Source organism: Gymnoscopelus braueri, assembly GCF_963280865.1.
Source record: "Gymnoscopelus braueri genome assembly, chromosome: 23".
Taxonomy (NCBI): domain Eukaryota; kingdom Metazoa; phylum Chordata; class Actinopteri; order Myctophiformes; family Myctophidae; genus Gymnoscopelus; species Gymnoscopelus braueri.
The window spans coordinates 13,191,461-13,202,818 of NC_137625.1; the positions used below are offsets into that span (position 1 = coordinate 13,191,461).

The 11,358-nt window shown below is 41.4% G+C and overlaps 1 protein-coding gene across 1 annotated transcript; it reads left to right on the forward strand.

Annotated features, from left to right (window-relative positions):
* The first annotated feature begins 7,068 nt into the window (after nucleotides 1–7,068).
* Nucleotides 7,069–11,090, forward strand: ckap4 (cytoskeleton associated protein 4). The gene is made up of 2 exons (XM_080421348.1): nucleotides 7,069–7,588; nucleotides 9,518–11,090. The coding sequence occupies exons 1-2, from the start codon at nucleotides 7,235–7,237 to the stop codon at nucleotides 10,676–10,678; spliced, it is 1,515 nt and encodes a 504-aa protein (XP_080277474.1). The 5' UTR covers nucleotides 7,069–7,234; the 3' UTR covers nucleotides 10,679–11,090.
* The last annotated feature ends 268 nt before the right edge of the window (nucleotides 11,091–11,358 follow it).

Consider the following 11,358-nt stretch of genomic DNA (forward strand, 5'->3'; position numbering starts at 1 on the left):
TCACACTGACTCGACTCTGACGACGCAGCAAGTAGCAACAACAACACAGCACCGCCACCTGGAGAACACGACCGCCCCATAGCCCGGAGGGCAATGTTGCCATGTCGGCTTATTACAAGCGACTTTGGGCTTCTTTTTCTGTAAAATTGCTTGTAAAAATTGCTTATTTTAGGCTTGTTAAGTTGGTTCCAAATGTTTTACTTGTTATTTAAACCAGTGGTTCTCAAATATTTTGAAAATCCAAATATTCCACATTTTATTGCAAGAGTTTTTGGAAAATAGCAAATCAAAATATTCCACATTTTATTGCACGTTTTTTTGAAAATAGCAGATCTACAAGCTCACAACGTGTCACGGTGCGACGCGTTGTGAGCTTGTAGATCTGTTATTTTCAAAAAGCCGGGGCATATAGGTTTAAAGTGCTCATGTGGCCTAAGTTGCTTCTTTTGGGCTTGTTTTCCTAGACCTGGTTGCTTATTTCTCTCACAAAATATGGCAATGCTGGACGGTCGGTGCTGCCTGATTGGTTAATTGGTTGCCATGGTGGTGACACAGCTAGTTTGTTAGAGCGGATACGGAATCGGTTTGTGTTCATGTGTTGTCTTGCAATTTACCGGATGCAGTAGGCGGGCTCTAAACCGGATCTGAGCACACCGAGCAGTAAATGGAAACAACAAGCTATGCTAGTTGATTTTGACCACCAAACTTGGGTTGACCAAATGTAATCTTCACAGTTGTAATTTAAATAGAATAGTATCATGTCCTTCTTCTTTATTAATGACTTTAGATAGTAATTAATAATACATCTGATCTTTCCTAGACACTGACATTAATCTATTAGGGTTGAATTCGTATGAATTTAAGAATATGTTGTATTGAAGAATACATACATTTATAATATATATATATAATATATATATATATATATATACACACACACAGTACACACATATTATACAGGTTGCTAGACAACCAGGAACGGCGTGACTGTCCCTCCGGACCATGGGATTGCAGCGTCTTGATGGGCGGTGCTTACAATGACAAGTCATTTCACCCAGAGAGCTTATCATCAGCCTCAATGGAAAATGACTGAGCAGCTGGTTTCCTCATAGAAGTAATATATATATATATATATATATATATATATATATATATATATATATATATATATATATATATATATATATATATATATATATATATATATATATCTTTCGTCACTGAAGCGTTCATGATTATTCTCTATCTCTACTAGTATCCTCAAGGAAAAGATAACCATCCCAATCAGAGTCCGACTACTAAAATGGAATTGCATGGACTCACTCTCTCTGTGTAGTGTGCATGATTCTGTGTCCCTGATCGGTCCTCCTCATGAACTGTCCTTTAGTGACATCTAGTGGCCAAATCGAGCATAGAAACGTGTATTCATTGGGGACTCCCTCTTTCTTTGGTGTTTCGCCCAAGTGGGGTGGTTATAAACCTAAACATTAACCTTTTAACCTCACAAAAGCTATGCCTAAACTTAACCTTAACCACCCTAACTAACCCTAACCTCACAAACACTATGCCTAACTCTCTCCAACCTTAATCCAAACCCTAACCTCGCTATGCCTAAACCAAACCTCAAAACCATGGAGGTGGAGAAAACCCTGTACTGTAGGCTACTTAAGCACAATTATGAGGTACTTTTACTTTACTGGAGTATTTCCAATTTTCTATACTTTTACTCCATTACATCTCAGAGACAAATATTGTACTTTTACTCCACTACAATGATTTTAAACTTTAGTTGCTAGTATATACTAGGTCAGCTTCCCGCCCTTCATCAGCAGTCTCTCTCCGTCCACGTAGTTAGTAGGCCTATGTGATGTCTACTAGCGGCTCTGACTTGTTGTGTTTCACCAGGGTGGTCACCTCACAGTTGATGTTGGTGGACCTTGCCCTCTCTGAGCCCACCATCACCAGGAACTCCCTTGTGGATGCGACATTAGACTCAAACGGACAGAACTGGACTACTATTTTCATCACAGTCTCCAGCACCACTGAGGAATGCCTCACAGCTGCCATGATGCTTCCACAGTAACCTTTGAACTGCCCACTCCATAGGAGACATATATATATTCGAGCCCTGCAGTGACGTCATCAAATAAGAAACAACATCATATATAATTAGTGTGGTTGCCCTAACAGGGCAACCAGACTATAGTAATCCTCGCACTTTATTATTAGTGTGGTTGCCCTAACAGGGCAACCAGACTATAGTACTTGATGAACTTTATTAATCTTTCTAGATAAACAATACTTTGTCCCGCATCTCCTCCCACAGTTTATTTTTCCCAATTTAGTGCCATATGTCAAAATGACCGGCTTCACCGGGAATCGTGTGCTTGTATTTTGCTAAGAGATTGGTTGCATAGTTTTATTGATATTGATTTATTAGTGCATTAAATTTCCCCATCCACTTTAATGGAAAAGTGAAAAAACTCAAATTCAAGTTTTTTTTCCTCAGAAACCATAAGAGCTAGAGTTACCAGATTTGGAGGGGAGGTTTATAATTTAGTCCGAAATTATTAAAAAAATAATTACACTAATCGGCCACATGGTGGCGCTATAACAGCCCCATTTACGTTTTGGCCTATAACTCTTGAACCGTAGGTCGTAAAATCAAAAAATCCTTTTCCCTAGATTCCTTGGGTCAAGACGCAACTCCCCATATAGGCCACGCCCATTTGCGTCAGGATAGATTTTCCGCCATTTAGAATTTTCTTCAAAACACACTTTTAGCTCCTCCTCCCATATATTTTGTCCAAATTTCACAAAAATCGGTACACATGATCTCTGGACCCATGCGATAATCTGGACCGAAACAGAATTTTGATAGTCCATACTGTTCGTCCGTAAATGGCTTCCAAAGTTAGCGGAAGGGGCCCGTTTTACAAAAAAGGCCACAAATCACGAACGAAACGTCCAGTCAATCCCAAATTTGAATCACATGTCAAGTGTGGTTTACTCAACAAATCCCCAAAATAATTTCCACTTTGATCCATAGGGGGCGCCACAAATGCTCAAAATGTAACCGTTTGATGCAAAAACCTTATTTTGGGGGGATCAATCCTCTCAAAATGAAACGCAAGTGATCTCAGGAGTTACGTGACAACGTAATTGGCACAGCCTCCGACGGTATTCCTCCCAGCGTATTCCTCGAGTCCCGGCGGCAGCGACCCGCGACTAGCGTCGGTGCAACCACACTCTGCAATTGCCCTGAATTGCGACGCGTCTAGTTTATGATGTTGTTTCTTATTTGATGACATCACTGCAGGGCTCGGTCAAGGCCAAGGTTGCCAGGGTTAGAGGGTATTTAACCCTGTCCCTAATCAGGCGCAGTGTGTTGCCAGTGGCAGGAGGCAAACTTCTTTTGACTGTGTTTCATGAGAGCAGGAGGTGGTCTGTGTGCGTTTGACTGTTTATCTATTTATGTGTTTATTTATTGTATGCTAAGTGACTGACAACTACTAAGCTACAGAGAATACAACTTTTGTTTATGAATTCCACGGACGTTTTGGACCTTCAGTATTTGAGCACACGTCTGAACTTGCACTACACCAATACTTTTGGACTTGTCTTTTACTCAAGTAAAATTTCGACATTGCAGTATTGCTTATGCTTACTTAAATAAAAAATCCCACCCTGTGTGAAGGAAGCGGTGCCTTTGATGAGGTTATTTAATTGGTGTGTGTGTTTGTGCGTGTGCACGTGTGCAGTGCTGGCGGCCCCCCTGGGTGCCACACGTGGTCCCTGGTGTGACTATTGTGATGGCAGACCCCTGGCAATTTTGGTGCGGATCGGAGCTGCGGTGCGCCTCGCAGGTCCGCATGTTACGCTTGTGTGTGTGTGTGTGTGTGTGTGTGTGTGTGTGTGTGTGTGTGTGTGTGTGTGTGTGTGTGTGTGTGTGTGTGTGCGCGCGCACACGCACGTGTGCAGTCCTGGCTTGCACGTGTGCAGTGCTGGCTTGATTGTGTGTGTGTCTTTAAGTGGCGTATGTGTTGCAACGGTGCGCCTCGCAGGTCTGCATTTTACGTGTATGTGTGTGTGTGTGTGTGTGTATGTGTGCGCACGTGTGCAGTCCTGGCTTGCACGTGTGCAGTGCTGGCTTGTGTGTGTACATGTCTTTAAGTGGCGCATGTGTTGCAACGGTGCGCCTCGCAGGTCTGCATTTTACGTGTGTGTGTGTGTGTGTGTGTGTGTGTGTGTGTGTGTGTGTGTGTGTGTGTGTGTGTGTGTGTGTGTGTGTGTGTGTGTGTGTGTGTGTGTGTGTGTGTGTGTGTGTGCGTGTGTGTATGCGTGTGCACGTGTACAGTCCTGGCTTGCATGTGTGCAGTGCTGGCTTGTGTGTGTGCATGTCTTTAAGTGGCGCATGTGTTGCAACGGTGCGCCTCACAGGACCGCATGTTCTGTGCGCGCACGTGTGCAGTGCTGGCTTGTGTGTGTGTGTATATGTGTGTGTTTGTGTGCATTTCTTGAAGTGCCGCATGTGTTGCATCTTTGCCGTCCGCAAACATACGGACGGACGGACACACAGACACGGTCAAATGTAGAGCGGCTGGCACCGCTAAAAATGTGAATACTTTTTCAACCACTGCTTAAAACAGTAGAGTTAAAACACTTAACCTTAATTATCTCTTATCCAACTGGTTAAACTGGAACTTCTGTATTTTGCTATCATAGCCAACTTAATGCTCAATGTATTGTAATATTGTAGAATGTAAGTCTATTTTGTGTGTCTGTGTAATAGTTTTTTGTTTGTTTTATATTTTATTTGTGTACATCTAATGTAGCCTGTTAAAAAATATTGTTTATTATTTCTTGTCCTATATTTTATACTTGTTTGTTATACTCTCACTGGATTTTTGACTTTTTCTTAATCAGTATTTTCATAGTTTTCTTGGGATTGTGTAATAGTAGTCATAATAATACACTTTTATAGGCTAGTAGTACTTTTAGAAAAAAGATGAAGTGCTTTGAACACCACAAAAGTTTAAAAAAAGAAAAGAAACATCAACAACGCGATAAAGAAAGAGTAGCCTACATAAATAAAATGAATAATGAAACGGCATGAAGGGACAAACTATAAGAGAGAGCAGTTAAGTAAAAGTCCGGAATTAAAAATGTACTTGAATAAAACTAAAGTACAAAAGTATTGGTATCAAAATATACCAAAAAGTAAGAGTAGGCCTAGTCATTATGCACAATGTCCTATTTCACAGGTTTGAAATGTATACAAATCTTTTGAATATAGCAGATCTATTGTGGTCTTGTAGATCGGCTATTTTCAAGTAGCCAAACTTTAAATATGGCTGAAGTCATTAATGTAATAATAATCCAAATCTACAAAGTAACTTGAGTTTTCTAATAATTGTAGTGGAGTAAAACTACAATATTTAACTCTGAGATGTAGTGGAGTAAAAGTTAAAATACAAAAAAATGGAAATACTCCAGTAAAGTAAAAGTGCCTCAAACTAGTACTTAAATACAGTACTTAAGTAAAATAGTAAATGTGCTTAGTTCCTTTACACCACTGAGAGATAGAGAAGAAATGTAAGCCTAAAGGGCAGGACTTTTAGTTCTATTCATTGACATCATGGTGCCATGGACCAGCACTGCTGCCACGTATGAAGGGAGGAGCAGAGAATAGAGAGGAAAACACAGTCCCTCCCCCCTCGTTTACTCAAAATGCAGTGGTGGAAAAAGTCCTCAATGTTTTACTTAAGTAGTGATACTGCAATGTAGAAATACTCTGTTACAAGTAAATGTCCGGAATTCAAAATGTACTTAAAGTACCAAAAGTAGAAAGTATACTCATTACGCAGAATGTCCCGTTTCACAAGTTTTCAAATGTATAAAATTCAAATGTATAAGGCTGAAGTGGTTAATGTGTGTTTTGTAATAATAATCAAAGTAACTCTATGTTTTCAAATAATTGTAGTGGAGTTAAAGTATAATATTTATAATAGGCCCTAGTAAAAGTACCAAAAAAATGGAAATACTCCAGTGAAGTAAAAAAAAATACCTCAAAATTGTACTTAAGTACAGTAGTACTTGAGTAAATGTACTTACTTTACACCACTGCTCAAATGTACTTGTATACATTGCAAGCCCTTACATTACATAATTATGTGCAAGCATCATTTTCCAACCGTATTCTCTGTTTTGCCATTGTTCAATACAGCCTATTATTAGAACTTGTGTCGTGTGGACTTTTTATTAGGACGTGATGACATTGACAATGCTCCTATAGCAGCCAGTAATGTGTGTTTTTAGGTTAAATAATAACAGCTGGCTGATTATCAATAAAGAAAACTTCCGAATTGTACTCAAGCACAGTACTTGAGTACATCATGTGCTTAGTTATTTTACACCACTGCATTGTAGCCAGGGCGACACACTGAATGAATGGTTCCATTGCAAAGTAATGAGCAGTGGTGGAAAGTAACTAAGTACATTTACTTAAGTACAATTTTGAGGTATTTGTACTTTACTTGAGTATTTCCAATTTCCAATACTTTTACTTCTACTCCACTACATCTTAGAGGCAAATATTGTACTTTTACTCCACTACAATTATTTGAAAACTTTAGCTACTAGTTACTTTTCAGATATACATTTTTATATTATAAAACATACATTAACCACTTTAGCCTTATTTTATATCTAGGCTAGATATAAAAAAAAATAGCAGATCTACAAGCTCACAACGCGTCGCGATGCGACGCGTTGTGAGCTTGTAGATCGGCTATTTTCAAATATTTTAGTACTTTTACTTTTGGTACTTTAAGTACATTTTGATGCCAATACTTTTGCACTTTTACTCAAGTAAATTTTGAATTCCGGACTTTTACTTGTAACGGAGTACTTCAACATTGCAGTATTGGTACTTTTACTCAAGTAAAGCAATTGAGTACTTTTTCCACCACTGAGTATCGAACATGAAGTCACCATAACTTATACCTACACATAGTTACACCCCCATCACCCAGCTATAGGAGAACTTCTAGTCCTAGAAGCAGAGACGCCCCCTCCCTCCGCATACCTCAACTCTGAAAAGCGCCTCGGGAAAGACACGACGCGCTCACTGATACGCTGAATGTGTGCTCTGCTAGATCTTTAACTACGTCCAACTATTGTCCACTGTCACACCAAAGAAGGATCCAGGTCCGAGCAACAACACAACAGCAACATGACGGCGAAGAACAGAAAGCACAGCTCCAACACCGACAAGAGCGCTGCTGCAACGGCGGCCCACCATCAAGAAGATGTGCCAAAGAAAGCCCCCAAAACAAGCAGCAGCAACGGGGTTAGCGGAGTCGGCGCTAGTAGTGCGCCGCAGGGGGGCTCATCAGGGTCGTCCTCTTCAAGCTGCATCAAGCTTTTGGCGATCGTGTGTTATATTGCTTTGATAACCGCCGCGGGCATCGCAGCTATTTATCTCCAGCAAGTGCTCGAAGAAGTGCATCAGATCACCGCCAGGAGCCAGGAGAGCGCACGGGAACACGCAGAGCTGACGCGTAAAACGGAGAGCGTTCTTCAACAGGTAGGTTGGTTGGTTTGGTTGTGAATCAAGGAATACCAAAAACGCTCGCCCCTAAACACAGTCGCCCCGGGGGCAAATCCCGGCGTCCTCGGAACTGCCTGGTGGTATTTCCGAAACGTAACCTCAGTAAACAATGCCTAAACCTAACCTTATTCCTAAAGTTAACCTCAGTAAAACTATGCCTAACCCTCAACTTATTAAAACAAATACAAGAATACAAGAACCGCTGGGGGCGACCGCTGGGGAAAATTGGGGCGAGCTTTCCGGTTACCGAATCAAGAAATCAAAGCTAGCTAATTCAACTATAATGGCAGGTCAAGCGAGATCAGGCACGCCGTTACTGATTGCAGAGCTGGGGCAAGGGAGATAAGGATGGGTAATGGGTTTACACTGGCAATCACAGGCTGTCGTGTGTAAAGAGGAAATGGCAAACTAAAAGCTACCTACCCCGCCCCCCTCACCCCATCCCACTGAAAAGCTGAGGTGGCAGTGCACAACAAAAGTACATTTGCAAAAGTTTAAATGCAGGAACATCGTATTTTTGAGCCAATTTAAGGTAGAATTCAATGAAATAATGGGAGCCTTTGTTTTGAAATTCAGTCTCTTAAGATGATTTAGTAGTAGGCTACTTCTTTTGTCCTACTTCAAGTGAAGCCCACCCCAGACGCTTTGTCTTTACATTTTTCATAAACGAACAAACATCATTCTAAATCTAAACTAAAGGAAATATACAGGCCTGCAATTATAGGCTACACTATAAGAAATGCCAGACAGTATAATTAGGCCTATATAGACGAACATAATGTGACTGGTAATTTGTAAATGACTGATAAAAACCATATCTCACATAAAAGGCTGACTGCCTTCTGTGATAGCTTAGGCTTTATAAACAATTTGTTGAGATTGCCTTCTATTAGCTTACTTATCCTTATATAAAGCTATTGGGCCAACTTGTTAAATGATCTGTTCTTAATCTTTGTTTTGCATCTTGAGTCTTTTACTGATTAATTAATTCATTTAGACGTTTATTCGTGGTGCCTCATGAATATTTTTGACATTTCTCTTCAGACTGCATGCAAACCATGAAGTTCCAAACCAGTTTAAACTAGATGCAAAATGTTGTCCCTCCAAGCCTCAAGTTACCACGGTAGCACTGGTTATGTAATGACTTTATTCACTGCACAGTGTCTTCAACATTTCTTTACGTTTGCTTTACATCTTTCATTTTCTAAAACCCTCATTAGAATAGTTTTTTCAGTCGTAACACTTATTATTTTCTAATGTAAGTTAATATTGTGAATGTATTCATAATTCATGTATCCTAGTGGAAGATGTATTACAATTTAAACAACCATGTAAATTGCTTTGCCTGAAAAACCTTGCTATCACATTCATTTAATCCTTCTCACCTCTCCTTTCTCCTGGTGTAAATGCTAGCTACTGGACACATAATTGTTTATTATACAGGCTGATTTCAATGAACAAAGCCCCTGTATGCTACAGTGAGTGAAGCCTTGAAAAAGAACCAGTCTAGTCCAGTGGTTCTCAAATGGTGTGCCCACTGTGCCGTGAAACAAGCCCAGATGTGCCTTTGGATTGTTTGAAAACCACACATTATTCCTTTTTGTATTCAACAATACAAAAGGTTATTTCTTATGTATTTACTGTCAGTAAATATCAGTGTCCTGTCCTATTTTGGGCACGCTGTGATAGGCAACGATTTTAAATGTATTTTCCCCCCAAAATTTGAAAATAGAAGATCTACAAGCCCACAACGCATTGTGCCACGATGCGTTTTGAGCTTGTAGATCTGCTATTTCTGCTATGAATACAGGCGTGCCGTGAGATTTTTATTTGTCCATTGGTGTGCCTTGGGCACTAAAATGTAGAAAACCACTAATATATGCACGTATGTGTCATTGTTTACAGGTGGAGTCTCTGAGAAGCGTTGTGGATGGGGTGGAGTCAGTGCTGAGTGTCACACGGGTGGAGCTGGAGGCAGCCGTCACTCGGACGAAGAAGGGCGAGGCAGAGAACCGGAGGGTGGAGGAAGCCCTCCGCAAGCTCCAGAACGACCTGCTCAGAGATCTTTCTGAGAGCATCAGTGAGGTGAAGGAAGCACGAGAGAGGGACTTTGGCTCGTTGGAGAAGACGGTAGAGGAGCGCTTGGCAGAGCTGAGTGGCTCCATCGCGGCCAGCGTCAAGGAGTTCACAGAGGCGCAGGGTGAGGCGCAGGGGCAGCTGGCTGACCTCAAGGCTCGTTTGGGTTCGCTGGAAGACCCTGCGGAACTCAAACAGGAGCTCGTTGCCATCGTTAACACCGTGGCTGAGCTCAGCACAAACGAGCAGGCCGCCAAGGCTGAGGCCGATTCGCTCAGGGAGCAGATCGGTTCGGTGAGAGCCGAGCTCCAGACCCGCAATCAGGAAGTGGCCTCTCTGTCCCAGGAAGTAGAAGCAGTTAGGTCACTGGTGCAAGAAACATCGGGGAGCCTGAGGGAGTCTGTGGCCGTGGCGGAGGCTAGTGTGCAGGTTATACAAGACAAAGCCCTGACACTGGAAGGTGGGGTTGAACAGGCCACTGAGGCCATTCGTAACGTGGAGAAGGAACTAGGTGCAGCAGCAGGACAGGCACAGAAAAGGTCAGACGACCTAGAGGTCAGAATCAAGACATCGGAGGACATCGGAGATTCACTGGCAGCGTCAGTGTCAGAACTTACCTCCAAAATAGAGTCACTGCTTGCCAAGCATGACTCCCATGAAAGCACACTGGCCTCCCAGGACGAAGCTGAAGTGAAAGCCAGGACTGGCTTGCAGCAGCAGCTAGAAGCACTGAGGACCAGCTTAGAAGAGTTGCAGTCCAACATGGCCGCTCTGGGCGACACCCAGGCTAGTCTACGAGACTCCCTGGGCGGCCAGGTGGAGAAACTGGAGACAAAGGCAGGGAGCGAGTCTCAACACACATCACAAGAGCTTGAAAAATTCAGAAGTATGGTGGCTGGCTTGGAAAGCAAAGTGGGCAAGGTGGACAGCATTGAAAAGAAGATGACCTCTATGCAGAAAGCACTAGAGTCAATGCAGAAGAAAAAGTAACATGACATCAGTCGTGAATGAATGTAATGTCACAACCTGTTTCCTAACACGGACAATGATGAATGCTGCAAAGTTCCCATTTCCAACTCGAATTTGTTAGGGATGTGCAAAAAAGTAACATTATTGTGTGTTGTTTTGAGTACCTTTTTTATATATATAAATAGGCAGGAAGAGGAATAAGGTTCAGGTGATGTAGTTTTTATTGTCTGGGAGGGGAAAGGGAGAAATTGATTGCTGTTCTGTGAATTTTCAAACCAACTTGGCACTGTAGTTTTGTTGTTTTTCTAATGTCATTGTCTTGATGTACTGTAAGTCTTTTTCACAAAATCCCAAATACAATGAGCTCTTTTTTTGAGCACTCCACCGTTTACTGTTTACAAAAATAAAAAAAGGAAGTGTACACAGTGCTGTAGAGCGCAGACTCATCTTTTGACATGCATGCAATTTATGTATTCTAAATATTATATTCTTACAGGGATGGAGAATATGGACAAATGTTACAATATTTCTTTACCAAATAATGTACCTCTATTGATATTGTAACCTTTTGTATATATAATAGGTCATATGCGATTTAAAATCAGAAAGACAACACATATCACAATATCCCAAATCCCAGAAATATCTCATATCACTATCATATTGGAATATTGACCAGGGCTAACCCTATTCTTAATTTT

Coding starts and splice junctions, on each gene's coding strand:
- ckap4 (XM_080421348.1), top strand. CDS start 7,235: ATGACGGCGAAGAACAGAAAGCACAGCTCCAACACCGACAAGAGCGCT. Junction 7,589..9,517: donor CGGAGAGCGTTCTTCAACAG/GTAGGTTGGTTG, acceptor CATTGTTTACAG/GTGGAGTCTCTGAGAAGCGT.